Here is an 18,861-nt window from a genome sequence, read left to right as displayed (position 1 = left end):
TAAAAACCACTGTAATCCCTGATTGGGTCAGGAGGGTAAGGGACTTCTAAAAGTACATTTAAAAGAAAAAAGAATTCTTAATAAAAGTCCTTGTCACATATTAAGAGGCCATACAATAAAAGTATTGCAATGACTATCTTTCCCTGACAGGAACATACAACAATAGTTATGCTGTTGAACAGCATCAAGTTACAAAGACCTCATTCTCAGAAGTTACTTGAAACTACTCTCCCAAAGAGAACCTCCACCATTTAAAAGAAGGGGAGAAAAAGCCAACTAAATGAATCAATCAGAAACTTTAGTAACTCAGTAATTTTTATATAAAAGACACCCATGCAAAAATCATGCCACAGTCCTACAGAGATGCAGACAAGCTTTTGCCGAATTCTTATCCAGAATCCTTACTTCATCTTAAGTGTTTGTAAACCAACTTATCTTTAACTTCCAATTACTTAATGCTAAAAATATATTCTCAGGTATACACTGTTTTCCATCAACACTTTTTATATCTAATATTATTTATGAATTATACTCAGTATAAAACATGTTTACGATTTTCATTGTTAATCTATTATATCTGAGCCCATACAGCTCTGCTGAATAGTATACTATGAAGGTTTACATGCAGATGCACAGTATCTTAATTACTTATTCTACAGTAAGCTCTGTAAGCATCTCCATTCCTCATTCATTTGGAATGTTTAAAAATGCCACAAGAAGGGCTTGATGTCATCTTAACACTGAAATCCATCTGTCTATGGCCCTCTTTTGACTTTACTCCTTCTGCAGCCAAAATTTTCACAAAAGTTGATGAGAATTTGTCAACCTAAGGACTTGTAATGTCAGCTCCTTTGAAAGGCAATGGAATATTTGAAAGTGACAATGATGGGATCCCGTACATACAATATTCACTTTATGTGGGACCTGAAACTTAAATAACTAATCCCTTTAAAATTAAAATACATAGAATTCTAAACGCTTCCAATAGGGGAAGAGGAAAGAGGAAGGCAAATAACACAGAAGAGACAGTTCTGAGTTTCCCATATTAATATGTCCCTAATTTTAAAAATCCAATTAAAATTGATACAGCACCACAGTTCCTATTATCCACTGACAAATACCTTTCCCTACCAAAAATTACCCCTCGGATAAAGCTATATGACTCACCACAGATACATCTTCCCCAACAGTGTGAACATGTTGCATTAGCCAATCACGGGCTGGCAAAATTACAAAAGGAAATAAAATCACCCAAACCATAGCAACAAAGACAACAGCCTGACAATGGCAGATGCTACACAGACATACATACAAGTTGTTAAATCTTATTCATTTTTAAAATATGTTTTATTGCTACTTTTATTTCATCTGGCTTTTATAACCCATAGGATATTTCAAAAATAGCCATTAAAATATTTACATCAATATATATGCTCTGAAAATTGTTTCTGTTTGGAAACTCATAAGCTATTGGGACCACCAGAAACACTCACCAGAGACATCAAAGGTAGGCAGTATGGAACCTGATGGAGAGGACAATGGGGTGTGAGTCCTATTTTTTTTTATTGCAATCCTCTTTTGTTTCCAATTTAATCACTTTTATCACACACCTCAGTTTTCCCTTTCTGGGGTGACTGACACTCCACACCCTAACTTTTAGATTTATTAGCATTTCTAAAAAAAAGAAACTTAAAAAGAAAGTCACATTTCTATTTTATTCAATATAAGTTCAGTTCAGCAGCTTTTTAAAAAAATAAACACTAGAAGAACTCATACATAAAATGAATAGAGGTAGTATGTTATAATTATAATCTTTTTTTCTATTTACAATTATAAAATTCATGTTGAGTGAGGCTTTGAACTTCTGCACTGAAGTCATTAAGAACTAATCTTGCCGAAGTTTAAAGAAGTGAAAATAAGGGCATTAAATAAATCCATCAATAAATCAGTCAGTCATTTAAGGGCATTAAAATGAAACTTTTCCCTATTTTCAATTTTCTTCCTTTGTCTTTTAAGTTAAAAAACAATTTTTTAACAATAAAATTCCATTTTTGCTTTCTTTTAAATAATTACACACAGCCATAATCACGGGAACTTTTGGAAACAAAGTAAATTTAAAACTTTTAAATCTAATCATCAAAGGACATTAGAAATACATATTTCTTATGCATATTTTAAAATGCATAAAAATTTACCTAGTAAAATATTACATGCAATTCTGATTTTTAAAATAATGCTTGCTTTAATTCTCAATGGCTTACCAAAGCATCTAGAACCAATTCATCTAACTTCATCTTACAAAAAAAAAAATTCTTAAACCTGTGTTATAATGCTTCTATTCACTAAACTTCTACATTCTAAAAACAAGAAAGAACAAGTCATTCCAGATTTTTGACCCCAACAGTAACAAGCATGAGACCATTTCTCCCTCTTCTAACCAAGTGTGGCTTCATTCTGCGGCTAAAACCAAACTCCACAGTAAAATATCTCCGTGGGAAAGGTTTGGATTTTGACTTTTTATTTCCCCTTTGACTCAAGGTGGGTGTGTGATACCATTTAAGTGACATCCAACGCCAGACAACAGGATATAAAGAGGGATATAGAATGGGTCTGAATTTTGTTTTTAAAAGCATAGGATATGGAATCAGGAGGCCTGGGTTTAATCTTGCTCTGCACAAATCCCCTGGCACCTCTGAGATTGGTGATTTTCACCTGTCCAAATGGACAGTGCATTACTTATTTACAATACTCCTGTGAAGTTAAAGAAAAAAATAAAAGAAAGCTACAACGTATGGCAAAACTTAGGACTGTACTTGCTGCAAAATAGACACTCAATAAAAGTTATTTGTCTGGCTGCCTGCCTGCCTTCCTTCCTTTCTTCTATCCATCTCCTTCTCTCTACTCTCAATCGATTTAGGTCCAAAATTTACCACTAGGAAAATATGTGTAAGACATGAAGACAAAGAGTTTAAGACAAATAGTTTAAAGTTCTCAAAAAACATTAAAGCTATTCCACTTCAAACTCCAGTTATTATGATCATCCTGATCATTTCTGAGATTGAGATTAGCAATATATCACAGAACAACGCTCGCCAAAATACATAACACAAATGAACTTATTTCTCTCAATCTTATCTCATTTAGTGTCTCTTACAAACAGAAAGGCAAAAATATCCTCTGCTACAAAGTAGCAGCAATTTGTCATTTGTGGACTTACTCCTTTGGCTCATAAGCCATGTTTATTTCACTAAAGTATTAATAAGAAGACTAATTCCATTAGATAAAATATACTTTCACCCTGTGGAATTATCATAGCAAAACATGAAGCACTGTTTTCTAATATTTTAGGAAATGCCTAGGGAAAAAGCCATTTCTATCTTAGCAGCAGGTAGAGAATTCTGATAAGTTCAGGGACACCAAAGTTTGGAGCAATCATTTCTATCTTACAGTTGCCTTGGTGGGAGACAGCTAAAATGTTGACAACACTGTAGGTTACCCCTTAAAAAGCAAAATGGTAATAATAATGAATATCTCAATAGCCCCTTTTCCAAGTTTATGCATGCCACAGTGTCCCTAACTAGACCCCTAAATGCTACAAAGAATTTTTGCAAAACTTTTCTAACAATCTGAATAGAAACTCCAAAGCCCCCAGTAGGTCTCTTAGTCTGAAGCATACTATGCAAAAAAATGATGGTGAGATGGATTATAAAATTCTCCACTAGATATCTTGCTGCTTGGGATCCTTTTACAGTCATTACTTAAACCAAAACACTTTTTAGAGCATCTCCATTTTCAATTAAGTTCACGGTTTTATGTTTCTCTTAACAAAGCATGCCAGTTTATTCATTCTCTTCCTCCTCCACCTGACTTCTTCCTTCCCCTGACATCACCTTCCAAGGATTTACAATTTATAATATATTTAAAAGCAAGATCTAACCTCTAAACGACCATGGGGAAATAATTGCTGAAATGACAACAAACTGGTGTTTAGCACATTCAATGAATGCAATCTGTATTTTATGTTTTTTCTTCTATTCTAACCTCAAAATTGTTTTCAATAATCTATATTAACATTTGTGAGCAATTAGAATTGTTGCTGCTTCTGTGCAAGTTTTAAAAAACCGACAGGCTGTTCTGCATCCTCTGGAAGCAGCTTGAGGCCTTAACCAAGTAAAACAACCAGTCCTACTGTGTATAGCAGTGACCACAACAAAGGCTGTGGTTTCTCCCACACTAGCCCTAAATAGGTTCAAATTAATGCTATCCATCACTGGGTGGAAAAGCAGACAAGGCAAATCCAAGCCAGCAGCATTGGGAAATTTCTTACCAACACTCAAACCTCTGAGCCATAAATGAGCTGACCTCCCTTCTACTCAAGAACACCCTTTCTCCCTATACCTCTACACTCTCTACCCTTCAACTTCCATCTTCCTCACTACATTCTAGATACGTTCTAAATAGAGGATATTGTTACAATCTTCAAGTTATGCAGAAAATACTCAAGGATATAAAAGCCATATTTAATCTCAAGTTTGTTGATTGTGCTATCTCCCTTAAAGAATTAAAAGATAAATAGAAAGATAAATGACATTTTCTGTAACTGTGTGCATATACCAATAAGTTACAGTAGATCAATCAGCCACAAAATCCACCTTTAGTTTAAGGTTAGAGTTTGAGATAGGGTGGTACTTACTGTCTTCATTAAATATCGCTGTATATTAATCTTACCCCTTTTTTCTTCCAAATAGGGTTTATTATTATAAACCACAGAAACTAACTACACAACTTTCTACTAAGGAGTTTATTAAGGTAGTGAAGAAGTTTAATTCAATAATGTATAGTCTTAAGATTTGAGTGTAAACACACATACACACAAACCCCTGTTAATAGAATACATTGAATATATTTCAGATATACAATCCTGCCACAAACTAACATGGTAAGTTACCTAAAACTTTAAAAATTATCATAATTAATTTGGCATAAAATTATAAACTATAACAATCTAACATTATCAATTTAAATTTTTTTACAATTATTATTCTGTATGCACTGATAACCTTACACAGATAGTTACACTGTATTTAAGGTACCAGCTTTTTTAAAAAAGAAATCATTCCCCCTACTCTAACCAGCACTCTGTGTGCAGCCTGGTTGTGCACACACATGCACACGAAGCGCACACACGTTCCTACACAGACACTCCTAATCTTACACCTGCTCTGAAGCAGCAGGAAGTGAATTCTCAATCTGTCAACATGACCATCTGGTCTATCTGCATATCACGGCTTTCTCTATTACTATATGAAGGAATGGCAATCACGAAGCCAAAATACAACTAGAACGCACCTGAATGGGAGTCTCTCTCTCTTTGCTGAAATGGAATAATACGTGGCCTATCAGAGTAGAACTAGTAGTAATGTAAATAATTTGAAATGAGCGTCCAGGACAGCATAATTAAGTGAACAATATGGTACAGGTAATGTGGGCATCAGTAACACCACCGTCAGGTTTCCAGGACAGGCACCAGGCTTCGCAGACACCGCAACTCTTTCAGTAAGCGACGGGACCTTTACTATTCCTGCCGAGCAACACTAAGTAAAGGTAGTAAAGAGAGACCATGGAAGCAATCTGTAACTATTAAACTAAAACACTACTGTGCAAACGGGTTCACTTTCTACCCTGAAACTAACAAGTACTCCTGCTACCATTAGGACAAGTTCAATTCGCTCCGTCCCTGGCTAATTAGCAATTACAGCAACTACCTGACAAATTCTGGTTATGTATTAGTCTTTCAGAGTGAATTTTAAGGTAACTAAAAATACTTCCAATCTTAAAAAATCCCTCATCTGCAAAAAGTGAAGATGCTCATTGTGATTTATCTTTGAGGCCTAATGCCATTCAAAAATTAGCAAAGGCCTTCGTTGAATTAAACACAATTCTATTTGTTTAATTTTAGTTTTTAAACATCTCCACACAGCTACCTCAGCTTTCATTCTACCCGCAGCAGGTAATAACTATAAAAAGTCATTTTATGGCCTAGATACAGCAACCTACCTCTATCCAAGAGATGAGTCCTTAAAAAGTCTAACCTCTTACAAAATTTAACTAACTCAACTGAAAATCTTTCTAGAATCTGATTACATTACCAGAAGTTATACAGAAGCAGTTAAAAAAAAAAAAAAACTCTCCAGAAAGTTCTCGGTTGAGTGCTTACTAATGAACAAAGGTTAACTTTATCTAAAAGGTCAAATGCCTGGTGGCTAAGGTTATGACCTTAACAACTTAAATTGTGACCTTGCCACGTGCCGGGTATATTGTAGATTCTGATACAGATCATCTGGTAAAGACTGGTCATAAATTAGCTTTACTGTTACACGCCCACAAAGAACACCATTTACCACAATACCATAATATCTCAAAGTTGTCATATGATCCATGGGAAGAACGACTCAAAGAGAGACCAAATTAAAGGCATAAAATGGTTTTACTCTTTTATACTTTTAATGAGATGAAATTCTCAGGCTTATGGAATCACTCCGATTTCATTACACTTGTTACTGGTTATCAGCCACAGAATTCACACAGTTCTAATACCCCTGGATTTAGAGAAGAAAAAGGAATGCAGTTTATGTATTGTATTTTAGCGTCTCAATCAGTCTTAGAAAAATCACCTCCGCTTTTAAAAAACAATTGATTCTGCAGTAGCTTCCAGTATTTACATGTGCGTTCTAAGATTTCAACTTCCTTCCCAAGAAGAGGCCGAGGCATGAAGCAATAATTATTATATGCATTTTTAGAAAGAAAAAAAAGGATCTTCCTGTGGTCATCAAGGGGGAAAAATGGCATTTTGGAAGAAAAAAAAATACATGTAAAAGAAAGAGAGGGAAAAAAAAGACTATAGGTGAAAAGGCCACAATGGTTTTGGCATGTTTCTTGAAGCACATTTCAGAGTCTCTGCCTCCTGCCAATACTGGCAAGTTCTCAAAACTTTTAAGGAGGTAAAAACATTGTTTAGTGTTTACAAATCTTCAGCATTATAACAGATGCTTGTCAAATCAGTTGTATGTGAGTTGACCGATCTACCTCCTATTTGTATTGGCAGCTTCCCTTCCACAAATAACAGGTCTCTAAATCTCTTAAATCACATTTGAGATATTTTCAGACAAAAGGCCTTGAGCATCCCTCAGACCCATCCTGGTGCGCACAGAGGCACCACGGCTGCGCAGGGAGAGCCAATGGCCTGTACTTGGCCACCGTTCAGGTGACCGAGGGATTCTGGGAGGCGCAGGAAAACCGAACCGAAAGGTAGTCTGATCCACAGTGCTGGCAATAAATCTTTCATAAGCAATAAGGATGCTAACTCTCCTAAGCAACAGTCTACCTGCCATTTTACCAACATCACCCTTCAGGTCATTGAAACCACCAGCAACTATGATGGCTCAAGGGATCTGGAGCCACAGCACAGGCACAAACTGTCAACAGCGAGAGAGAATCCAACGTGAAACGGCGAGAGCGAGGAAGGCCGCATCTCTGTGAATCTAAGGGAAACGTTCACATCTAAAAATGAGAAGGGATGCTGCTCACACCAATAAATGCATAACAGGTATTTCGCTTTGATGTTACCTTGTAAGGAAGCACCTACCATGATGGGCATCACCCACTGACACCTGCAACTTCTTATATTGATCCGTTAGAGCATTTATTGTAAGTTATTTACTTCTCCAAATATCCAAGAGATGAAACACTAGATTTTTAGAGAGTGCTCCCCCAAAGCATATAATACCCACAACTTTTTTTTGCACCTTGTCCTAGTAGATTCTCCACTTATATATGCAAATAAATTTTTAAAAAATTTTAACTCTGCTTTTTCAATGGACAAAATAAAGTAACAACAATAGGGTTAACAAGCCACTTGTTCCTGTTTAGAGGTCATCTGAAAGGTGCTGCCTTTTCGTTTTCGCTACCCAGAACTGGCTAAAGCAACAGGCACTTCTTATAATTAAGTATACATTTTCAAAAACCCAAATATTTGAAACACTTACAGATCACATCCTCTAAAATACTCATTTATCCCCTGCCAACAGAATGCAAATGATGATGTGACATGCTTGCAAAGTAAATTTCTCCAGTTTCTTATGTTAGGACAGAGGGATAACAAAAGTTCTCTTTCTAAAACATATATTGAGAAAAATAATACAGAATAGGATATCAGATGACTTCTAAGAGCTCATATTTTTAGAATTGAAAATGTTTTGCAAAACAATGGAGTATCGCTTTTACAGGTAACATCTTCTCTGTTCTTTATGAAAAAAAATACATGAACCCCAAAACAACCTACTGGTAGGATTCCACAACCTTCTTTCTTCCATCTGGCTCAAGTAACTGCCATGAAGGTAATCTAGCAAGACCGATATGTACGTATAAAAAGTCAACGAGTTTCACAAGACCTGAGCTTTCACGTAACACAATGAGGCTTTTGTCTAAAACAAGATGAGAGGAACAAAGTAAAAATGCATTATTTTATCCAGTCCTCAATAGTTTTATCCTGAATGCTACTCTACATGCTGTAATATGCACAGGTAAAGCATGCCTTGAAAACAGCCTTGGGACAATAAAGAATTTTATTACAAATCACGCAACTCACCAAATCAATTATCAATATCTATTTCTCAATGTGCTCATGCACTATACAGGTTTGGTTACTTTCCAGATTAATCTTTCCATCAGTTACTTAAAGAATTGGTTTGTTTTTTCCTTTAGCTATTGTAAACAACACTAAGTATTCCTAATACAAAGCTACTAAGTTTGTACTAGTGTGATTTCTTTTTCCTTCATAAATGATCAGCGATTTGATAGCAATCTTACCTCCAACCTCTTCTTAATTAGCAGGGGGTTCAAGAGACCCCAGTAGATAAAAACACTCCCAGAAGAAAAGCAACTAAAAATATTGCCTCACAACCAAACTAAACGCTTTTTAACTAGATCACTTGCCAGTTAAAATAGACTCTTTCTTACAAGGGTTTTTATGAGGCTTCTCTCACCCCTCATCAAAAAACGTGATTTACACATATCCCATAACTGACGACCAACACCTCTGATAACACTACTTGACAAAAGAACTAAACTTAGCGAGAATGCTCTCCAAGCTATGCTTCTCCACCTGAATGAAGGTGGAACCTCAAACAATGGAGGATCTGGCTACTCCGATGTTGGTCTACCTTGGACACCACACCATCCATGTGGACATGGCCTGCCGTAGGGAGCTCGGGAATGGCCCAGCACATACAGAGGTCATCAGGAAAAAAAGCACACGCGAGAAAGTGGACCGACTTTTCACCATTGCACTTACCTGCTGCATGCACAAAGTATGCCAAATATAAATCGAGTTCCTTAACAGAAACCCCTATGTGATGGGGCTGGACACAGAGCCCTGGATTAGAGCACTGCGGGGACTTTACAAGGCGCTCGCCATCAGTACTTTCAAGCGGAATACCTTTAAATAAAATCACCATAACAAGGTCCAACCTCCAGACTTTATCTGCCTGGCGGAGGCAGTCAATTCTTCGCATCTTGCCTTTCTGGTCTGGGTTGGAAAGAACACAACACGGAGGCTTTTTCCCTGTGACTGTAAGAACAAAATCCTCTCGGTACTCAGGTCGGATATCTTTCCGCAACTTGGCCAGAAGTCGAGATGCCCATTTCTGCTTGACCTCTGGTTTTTCACTTAGCAACTCATCCTTCACGGCTCTCTCTTCTTCTTTTGACATACGCTTTTCATGTTTTTTGAAGTATTTTCGTTTTCGGGCCTGCAGGTTGAACCATGTGTAGGCGAAGGCTCGGACGTGGGGCAGAAGTGCTTCGATGAAAGGATGAAATTCATCCTGAGGAAATGAATGAAAACAAAAAGATAACTATAATGAAAACAAAAGGCAACAGCACTTCTTCAGGTGTTCACCTTTAAAAAAATATATCCTTATTTTCACTTGAAATTTGATTCAAGCATTACGTTACCAAAATCATACATGGGATCCCTATGGGAAGTCCAAGAGGGGGGAAAAAAAAACATCGGTATCATGTCTCACAATCTTAAAGAAGAAAACCGTTAAAAAGTAAAAAATGTTTTGTTATGTTCACGGAAGTGTACCAGGTTCTACTGTCGGGCCTAGGTCCCAGATTCTTTAGACAGTAAGTGAAGTTTATCGAAATGTTTATAACAACATATAATCTTAACCCTATTTCAAGGAAGGCATATCTAATTTTGCTCCAGCCTTGACCTCACTACTTGTAGTACAGCCAGGGCTCGGCGGCCAGATTGGCAAATCCTAAACATTTAGATGCCAGTCAATGTTTATGGAAGTCTAGGAGCAAAAATCATCTCCACGATCAATGGAAACAAAGACTTTCCCCTATAAAAGTAGACTCTGATGTAGACTCTGATCTGTTTCTTAGTCATTTTGGTAACATCTAATTCCTTTCTAAGTATTAGTTACACACAATTTTTTTTAGTCAAAAACTTAGAAAAATTTGGCAGGTCCATATACAAAAGAAGAGATGGATTTGATACTGATCGGACTAAAATAAAAGATCTATGTTCAAGACATAATTGCTGATATTATAGAAATGAAACAAAACAGGGAAAAAAGGAAAAAAAAAACAAAGAAAAGCATACAAGCCAGATAGTAAACAGAATGCGTCACTGTGACAACACGGCTGCAACTAAACACATTCAATTTACTGATCTGATTGTGAAATACCTTCAGTAATAATCATTCCGAAAAAACAGAATACTCATTTAAAATTTGAAAATAATATTTCAGGCTTTTTCTCACAGGGAAACAGGGAACCTGGTATATTCAATGTTTACGAGACTCCCGGAAAACCCTCATGGTTGCCTCTTAAAATCCAAGTAATTTGAAAATAAAATTGAATTTAAAACATTTAAATTTTTCTTACTGTTTTATGGAAAATGCTTGATTCTTTTACTTGACATTTTCTTAGGAAATAGAAATATAAAATTAAAGAAAAATTAAACAGTAACTCCACAAAGCTTTCTGAGTACATCTAACTTTTGATTAACCAACCCCACACTAATCTTACTAATCTTAACTTCTCTCCACCGCACAACCCTCCCCCCAAAAGATAAATTATTTACTTTCAAATAAATGAGGATAAGAAAACCAAAGGGATATTTGATGACTTTTTTTAAAAGGGTGTAGGACAGACAAATATAAAATGCATTCTTTTTTGGTTTGTAATATCCATCTAAATATATTTTGGAGGCACAAGTAACTGTAATGTCCAAAATATTATTACTATTAAAGCAATTATTAATTTTTAAACATTCAAATATAAACTGAGTGCTTAAAATTGGTGAAATACTTTAACAATCAAGCCTGTTAAAATATTGTAAGCTATAATCAATCACTTAAACACTACATATGACTTTTTTTTAAAGTAAGGTTATATTAATATAATACACACTAAATCATTTCAATAATCAACATTTTTTTCCCTCTCTCAACAAATTTCAGGCTCCGTATTTCAAGTTTAGGTTTGAAAACTGCTCTTTTTCAATAAAAGAATCCAAAAGAGAAGTCAGCTTTCACAACACATGTGCATTCTTTAAGTGGAGAAAAAAAACAGAGAAAAATACAAGAATTCTATTATTCTTCCCCATACACCATTAGCACTTTAAAATTTCTGATGTTTGAGAATCTTTCCTATTGCCGTACTTTAGAAGAGAGAAATGGGGTGGGGGGAGCATTCTTCAAGTCACAGTTTATCTATAAGGTATACGCCAAACTGCAAAGCATTTAAACATTACTAAATTCTGAGCTCATCCTTGAAATGCTCTAAAATACATAAATTTGGGGTTTGAAACAGTCCTTCACATTGACTGATTTTCTTATATACACAAGACATGCTAGGGACCAAGGCTCTGTGGAATTATGCAAAGAACGCCCGGAGTCTACCTTAACTACAAAGTGAGCTTTCACCAAAATGAGGATTTCATTTTAAAGTCTCAGCCCCATTTTAAAATGCAAAGAATAACTTAGCTCCAAACAATTCATATTTATGTCAAAACCTTGTCTTATTAAAGAGCTTTATTAATGATGATAAACATTTAAAATAAACCTTCTAATGTGACATTTAAGTGTTCAAAGATACTCCCAATATGCTTCTCAGAGAACTGCGAACTGCGTGCATTCGTGTTCAAAAGGATTTTGTTTACCTGCCAACCAACTGCCCATATATCTCATCATAAAAATCCTTAAATAAGGCCAACTATCTCAACTAATCATTAAGAATAATCTAAGTCCCCAGTTTTACATCAAAAGTATTTACAAGTTATTACTCCCCAAAGGTTTTAAGAATGTGCCAATAAAAGTGCACAATATTTTGTATGACTCTTACTCACATACACAAGGAAAGTGCTAGTTATATTTCTCAATGCACAATTAGAAATATTCCAGAACATCAAAACTAAAGAACATCATTCACTTGCAGGAAATGCCCAGGCACAGCATAAATTAGTTTAAAAACAAAACAGTATGCCCTTATAAAGCATGTTGTTGCACATACCGCCATAAGCTATACAATATTTCAAAATATTCAAGAGAAAACAAAGAATATTTTACATATGTACTCAGTGAGAAAGTTATGGGCCACCAATAAAAACAAACCTGAAAACCTGTTTCAAAAGTGGTAGGACTTTGAATCAGCATCTTCAACGTTCATCTGTTTGTAAGTAAGCCAAGTTTCGGAACCACAGAATGCTGATATTTTTGGAACTACCTCTTTCAAAGGTTCACCTATAAATTTCTACTGTTGCCATTCTATGACCAGGTACATGATTTGGTTAAGATGTGTCCACATGGATTAAAATACGATGTCTGGAATTTTCCTGATAAAGTTTTTAAAAATTGCACACGTATATGGATTTTATTCTTTCATTTAGAGTAATTTTTATCACTGCGCTTTACTGGACTTTCTTTAACGACCAATAAACTACCTAAGTTTTTCTTTTTAAAACTGGCTCTAAAGCTTTATACATATTCCGGCAAGTTAAATAAATTGTGAATCAATTTCTAAAAGAAGAACTCATAAAATATATGGCCCTCATTCACTATTTAGTGTACATTTTCTTTACAAACTGTTACACTAAGTAAGCGTTTCTCTTAGTGGTGTTTCCAGAAGAAGGCCTACTAAATGTCACTGCCAAATAGGTTTAAAAAAAAAAACTTTCTTAATGTGATAATAGTTCATGAACCAAGAGAATCCAACTTTGTTAAATACCTGACTATGCCCTGGGCCTGCAAAGGTACACAGGTATCCTCATGTATGCACCATCCCAAAACACAAATTTATCTATTGAGAGCTCACTGGCGAAGACGCTAATGTGTCTGCTAAGGTCCTTCCCCACTAGGGCAGCACACTGGTATTATCTACCAGTTCTACGTGTTGCAAACTTTTGCCAGCTAGAACTTCAGCCTTTGAATCTCAGCATTTTCACTGTAGTCATAACTCATTCAAATTATCTTACACTTTGCATCTTATCCATATGCAATTGTGAACCTTGCCAAAACTGGTTGGAAAAGTTTCATTCCATGCTTCCACGAGTTACTAAAATAGGAACTTTGGAAGTTTGTTAGGGAAAAATAAAAAACTTTTACAATAACTAAAAGCAACTGCTATCCATTATTAATGCTAGGCCTAAATCCCAAACAGACCATTTCAACATAGAAGATGCATTTAAGAGTCTTCTGAGATCAAATAGCCGGTAGATGACTGTTAGATATTGCAATAAGAAGGCATGTCATGTGGGAAATAAATCCAGAAACTAGAGAAGAGAGAAGAAACTATGGATACTTTTTAGTCTTCCAGAAAGTATTCCGGTTAAACCGTTATCTCCTGCTAAATGAAAGCAAGAGGTGGTAGCAGGTTTTTGAAGGGAGTGGTGAATAAACATTTTATATGAAGCATACAAACTTCATCTAGGTGATTAATGGTCAGATCGCAATGTACCAAAACAGTATGAAGGCTCACACTTTCCTTCAAAAAAATTTTAGCGCAAAATCACTTTACCTTCACGCCTTTTACTCAAAGAAAATAAATAATATATTCAAAAGGGACCAAACTTGGGGCCGTGAAGTAGCAATATTTTGCTTGGGGGTGGTGCAGACAAGGGAGGGATGGAAAGGGAGGGCATGGAAAGGAGAGGCGCTGGGGCGAGAGAGACCCACGCTCCGAGTTAGGTCGGAGGGAAAACTTGCCCCCGTCCTGTGCGCGGGGCGGCCCGAGTCGCGCGGCAGCAGCGGGAGGCGGCGGCGGCGGCGGCGGCGGCGGCGGCGACGGGGCGGGGGGAGTCGCGTCCGGCCCGGCCGCCGCTCAGGCTCGCGGCCGGTAGCCCAACTCCGCCCGGCGCGCCCCGGCCCGCGGCTCGCGGCTCGCGGCCTCCGTCGCTCGCCGACCCGCGCAGCGTGGGTTCTTCCCGGCACCGAAACTTTCGCTCGGGAAAGCGAGCGGGCGACGGGCGGCGAGGACGCAGGCTCCACCCGGCCGGCGCGGGGGGACGCGGGGCCACGCAGCTCCGCTCCGCCGAGCCCCGGGACCGGCTCGCCGCCGCCCGCCCGTGCCCAAGGGGCGCTGTCCCGGCGGGGGCCCGGGGCCCCGGCCCGCGTCCCTCCAGCGGCCGGACCCCAAAGGCTGACAAACAATAAACAAAAGTAAGAGTTTGGGGAGGCTGCTGCGGCGCGGGCTCAGCGGGCGGGCAGCGGGAGCGGGGACCCGAGTTCTCCCGCAGCCAGGGGTGCAGCGGCCCCGAGAGTGCGGGGCGTGCTGGGGGCTCCGTCAGCGCCCCCCTCCCCGGGCGCCGCGTTAACTACAGAAACCGGCCTCGCGCCTGCAGAAACGCTGAGTCCAGATTTCAGCGTGTCATGGGCTGCAACCCCGCCGAAACACGTGCGGGGCGTCCGAAAACACCGCCGTTCCGCAGTCAATCGCCCCGATATTAATTAACGCATTAATAAGAGGGCGCCATTAGCCATGTGCCCACACAAATGGCCGTGCAAGAGGAATGCACCCGCATGGAAACAAAGTTACTTTCTTAAAGCTGTATTTCTCCACCACCCCCCCCTCCACGAGCATACGCGCGCACACACACACACACACACACCGAAACACGCGCAGACACGGGCACACCCCGAGACACATGTCCCGGGCCCTGCTGGTGCGGGGGTCCCCGGCACCCCCGGCCCGGCCCCAGGTCGGCCCCCTCCACTCCGACCCCCACAGCCCCTCCGCATCCAAACAGCTGCTTACCTGGGTGAGACAGAGCGGAGAATACATCACTGCCCGGCGGTGGGGTGTGCGTGTGCGTCTGGGTGTGCGGTTTGGAGGTGTGCGTGAGTGCGGGTGAGAAAGGAGAAAGAGGGAGAGAGGAGGAGAGAGAGAGAAGGGGGGAGAAAAAAAAATCAAGCCTGCTTCTTGCGTTCACATTTCCAACTCGGCTCAACTGCAGCCAGCCAGCGCTATTGCCGCTCCATGAGCTGAACTTTAACCCCGCCTAGAGTTTCCCTACACTCCACTATACATGTCTACTGTACGCGGGCATTAAAGGCATAGCGCACCCTTTCCAGCTCCCGCGCCTGCCGGCCGGGTGCCCGCGAGCTGCCCGCGCGCCCGCCTCCGCCTCCGCTCTGCACCGCACCGCACGGCCGCCGCCCGCTCGCGCCGCCGCGGGGGGGTGGGGGGGGGCGGTGTGGGGGAGGGGGCGGCTGCGGCGCCGCGCGGCCAGCCGGGTCCCGAGCCTCCGCGGCCGCTCGCGCTCGCTCCTCTCTCGCTCCCTCGCTCGCTCCCTGGCTCTCTCGCTCGCTCGCTCGGCACCCCCCTCCGCCCCCCCAGTCCCCGCTCAGCGCATTACTGGGTAACGCAGTGAGGAGCAGTTACAGTCTGTACTCCCGGGCAGCTATAGGCTGCCACAGGATGTGCTTAAGCAAACAAAACTACTTTTCCTCGTTCCCATCCCCCAACCCCCGCCGCAGACCTTCGCGGACCTCGGTGGAGGACTTGGGCAACTTTGCCAGGTTGCCCTGCACCCCTCGGTTCGCTGCGTGGGCACGTAGAGAACCGCGGAGGAGGCGGGGGGGGGCAAATTTGCATGTATGCAAATATTTTTTAAAAATCAGACCTCCTAGGTAACTTTTGTTCCCTTCTGAAATGCGGTACGGCTCAAAGCATTGTAGTCTCTCCAACGACGCTTTTTGTGGAATAGATCGTCGGCAGAGGTAATTATGCACAAAATCCTGCAAACTTTGTGCAGCTTCAGTCCTATGGCCTCCAGAAGCGGGGGTGGTGGGGGAAATTTTCACAAGGAAGATTCACCGGATTTGGGGGCTGGGGGGGGTGGTGTCTGGAGAAAGGGAGGCGGAGATTAACTAGCATTCTCCCTCCCAGGACTGTGAAACTAGTGGGTTTGAACACAGACGCCATAGAAAAAGTTCTATCACGTTCAGAAACAACAGTGGTTTAGCTATGACATCTTTCTCTTTTTAGGAAGAAAAAAAAATGTGAAAGGGATGTCCCCTTAGGGAAGGGAGATATTCTGGTCCAAAAACACGTGCCCAGAACTGGACGCATGCTATCATTACTGTCCCTGTTCCTGAGACACCTCTGGAAGGGTGCCTTTTAAGAATCCCCTCTTTTTCCCTCCCCCAGGTAATAGTTCTTAAAATGGAAAAGAGCTTCCTGCAATTATTTTAGGTTTGCTAAAGTATTGTTTTGGCAAAAAAGGGGGTGGTTTTTAGGGTTTGGCAAGTTGCCAATAAGCCTGCTTTTCCAGTTTTTTTTTAACCTCATATTTTCTCTCTAGACTCTCTTCACTGATGGGAAAGAAAAAAAAAAAAAGTATACCTCCTTCCTCCAAACCCCTATCCCATTTCTTCCTCCTCATCTCCCTCACTCTAGTTTGCAGCCTGCTGCATTTTCTCATCCTTCTCAAGATTCCAAAAGGAAAGACGACTGTATCACGTTGAAACGCTCTGGCACACAGACAGGGGAATCTGCACCTTGGTAGAGGTTACACAGCTAGAGAGCCTCTGAAAAGAGGAAATTCCTGTAGGAATGCCCACTCAGCATGTGAGGGTGAGGTGACATGTTAAGGCCACTCTCATTCAGACTCTCCCCCACCCCACCCCCTTTTTAAAAGTAAGGAGCAAGAAATATGCTACTGGAGAAAACAAAGTTCTCTGAAATATTCTGCATCTTTCTAACGTGATTTTATGCTTGTTCTCCAGTTACTTTATTGCCAGAATAATTCCTGAATTCTCAAGAGACCATTTTCACACGCCCCCCCCCCCGCTTCTAAATCTCCTTGGAAAGCTCTCTGATTATTTATTAAGGGGTGAGGGGAAATAATGACTTAAACCTTTAATGAGAGAGCCCCGTCTTCCCAAACTACACAACTGCTTTTCCTTGGTTCCTTTTGGATTATCAGTAGGGGAGAAACGTCCTAAAAGGCAAGCCGAATAACAGAGACAACACCCCTGGCCACGAAAACCCTTGCTGGGATCTATAACTTCAACGCGCTCCAAGTTTCCTCGATAGAAGTTTCTGGCTGACGGTTCCAACATGTAACTGAGGCACAGTGAGAAGTTATTGTTCCGAGTGTGTACTCTTGGGAAGCTTTCTTCCAGAGCAGATTAAAATCTTTCTTTTGGTGTGTTAAAAGATAGACTTCACATCTGCCTCTTCCCAAAACAGCAAAGATGCTGACTTTTAATTGAATCTCAAGAAAAAGGAAAATAATTTTTTAGAAAGGGCTGGCATGTCGCCCTGGTTTTTAAAAAAAATGGGGAAAAGTAATTTAATGCTGCTATTTCTACTTTGAAAACTTCTTTTGTTGCAGCAGTGGATGTGCCCGCGATTTCCAGCTTTCTGCGGTTAGCAATATTATCTTAAGTAACTTTTGGCGCCCTTCGTAAGACTTTTGGATATGGGACGATTGTTTGCGCCCTCTAGGCAAAGGCTGGATCCAAGTTCAGCACCAAAGCCCTGCACATCCGCTCCTGCTTTCTCTCCTACCTCCGCCAGCTCCCGCTCCCTCCCCCGCGGGAGGTGTGGGGGGGTGGTGGGCCGGCGGGGGAAACACTACAAAGCACAGTTCCAACTACAGCCTTTGGAAACAGGACTGCGAAAAATACAGTAGAAGAGTTACAGTTACAGAGAGGCTTCTGGTAACTTTCTCTCCAACAGGCATAAATTTAAACACACAAAGAAACAGATGTTCCTCAAAGGGCAGACTGGGGGTAGAAAACCTTTCCAACCCTCTCCCCTACGTCCCAAGTTGCAAAAGTAAATCCTTGTCCAGGGTTCACAAAGATACTAAGACCCTTGAAAGAGAACAGGGATGGAGGGCGAAGAAAAGAAAGAAAGGATAGTAAAGAGAACAGTATAGGAAACACAGGTGAAGTACAAAAACTAGTTTACTGCAATCATATAAGTGATCCATTGTTAGGAAGGATAAATCCCTTATTGGAAATAACCACTCCAGTCATTTATTTTGCAAGTGCTAGGCGGCTGCCTTGAAATGGGATTGTCTCTGCGCAAAGGAGGCTCCTGTCATGCTCTCTGCTATCCATATTCTCCCTGGCAGAGAGCCCAGCCTTGCATTTGCTGTGTTTTATTTGCAGAAATGTTACCTTGCCAGTTTTAGTGAAATCCTCTTAGATATATAAATTATGTCAATAAGATTTCACTTATATGTACACCTCAAATACCTCTCATTTTGGAGGTTACTTAATAGGAAGATCTTATTAATATGATTTAGATTTTAATGTACAAAGCAATGAAGGTAAAATT

General features: G+C 40.3%; 1 protein-coding gene across 2 annotated transcripts in view; it reads right to left on the bottom strand.

The window, feature by feature from the left end:
* The window catches only part of NFIA (nuclear factor I A), a gene marked incomplete at its 3' end in the record, with an annotated part of 386,636 nt that extends 371,261 nt beyond the window's left edge, over positions 1 to 15,375 (bottom strand). For both annotated transcript variants that reach the window (XM_079728578.1, XM_079728577.1), the window contains exons 1-2: positions 15,325 to 15,375; positions 9,353 to 9,884 (exon numbers count right to left, since the gene is read on the bottom strand). In XM_079728578.1, the coding sequence (XP_079584704.1) occupies positions 9,353 to 9,884; positions 15,325 to 15,351 (559 nt within the window). In that variant the 5' untranslated portion in view covers positions 15,352 to 15,375. The remainder of the gene's footprint in view (positions 1 to 9,352; positions 9,885 to 15,324) is intronic.
* Between the last annotated feature and the right edge of the window lie 3,486 nt (positions 15,376 to 18,861).

This window comes from Hyperoodon ampullatus (assembly GCF_949752795.1).
Source record: "Hyperoodon ampullatus genome assembly, chromosome: 2".
Taxonomy (NCBI): domain Eukaryota; kingdom Metazoa; phylum Chordata; class Mammalia; order Artiodactyla; family Ziphiidae; genus Hyperoodon; species Hyperoodon ampullatus.
This window is presented reverse-complemented; position numbering and strand designations above follow the sequence as displayed.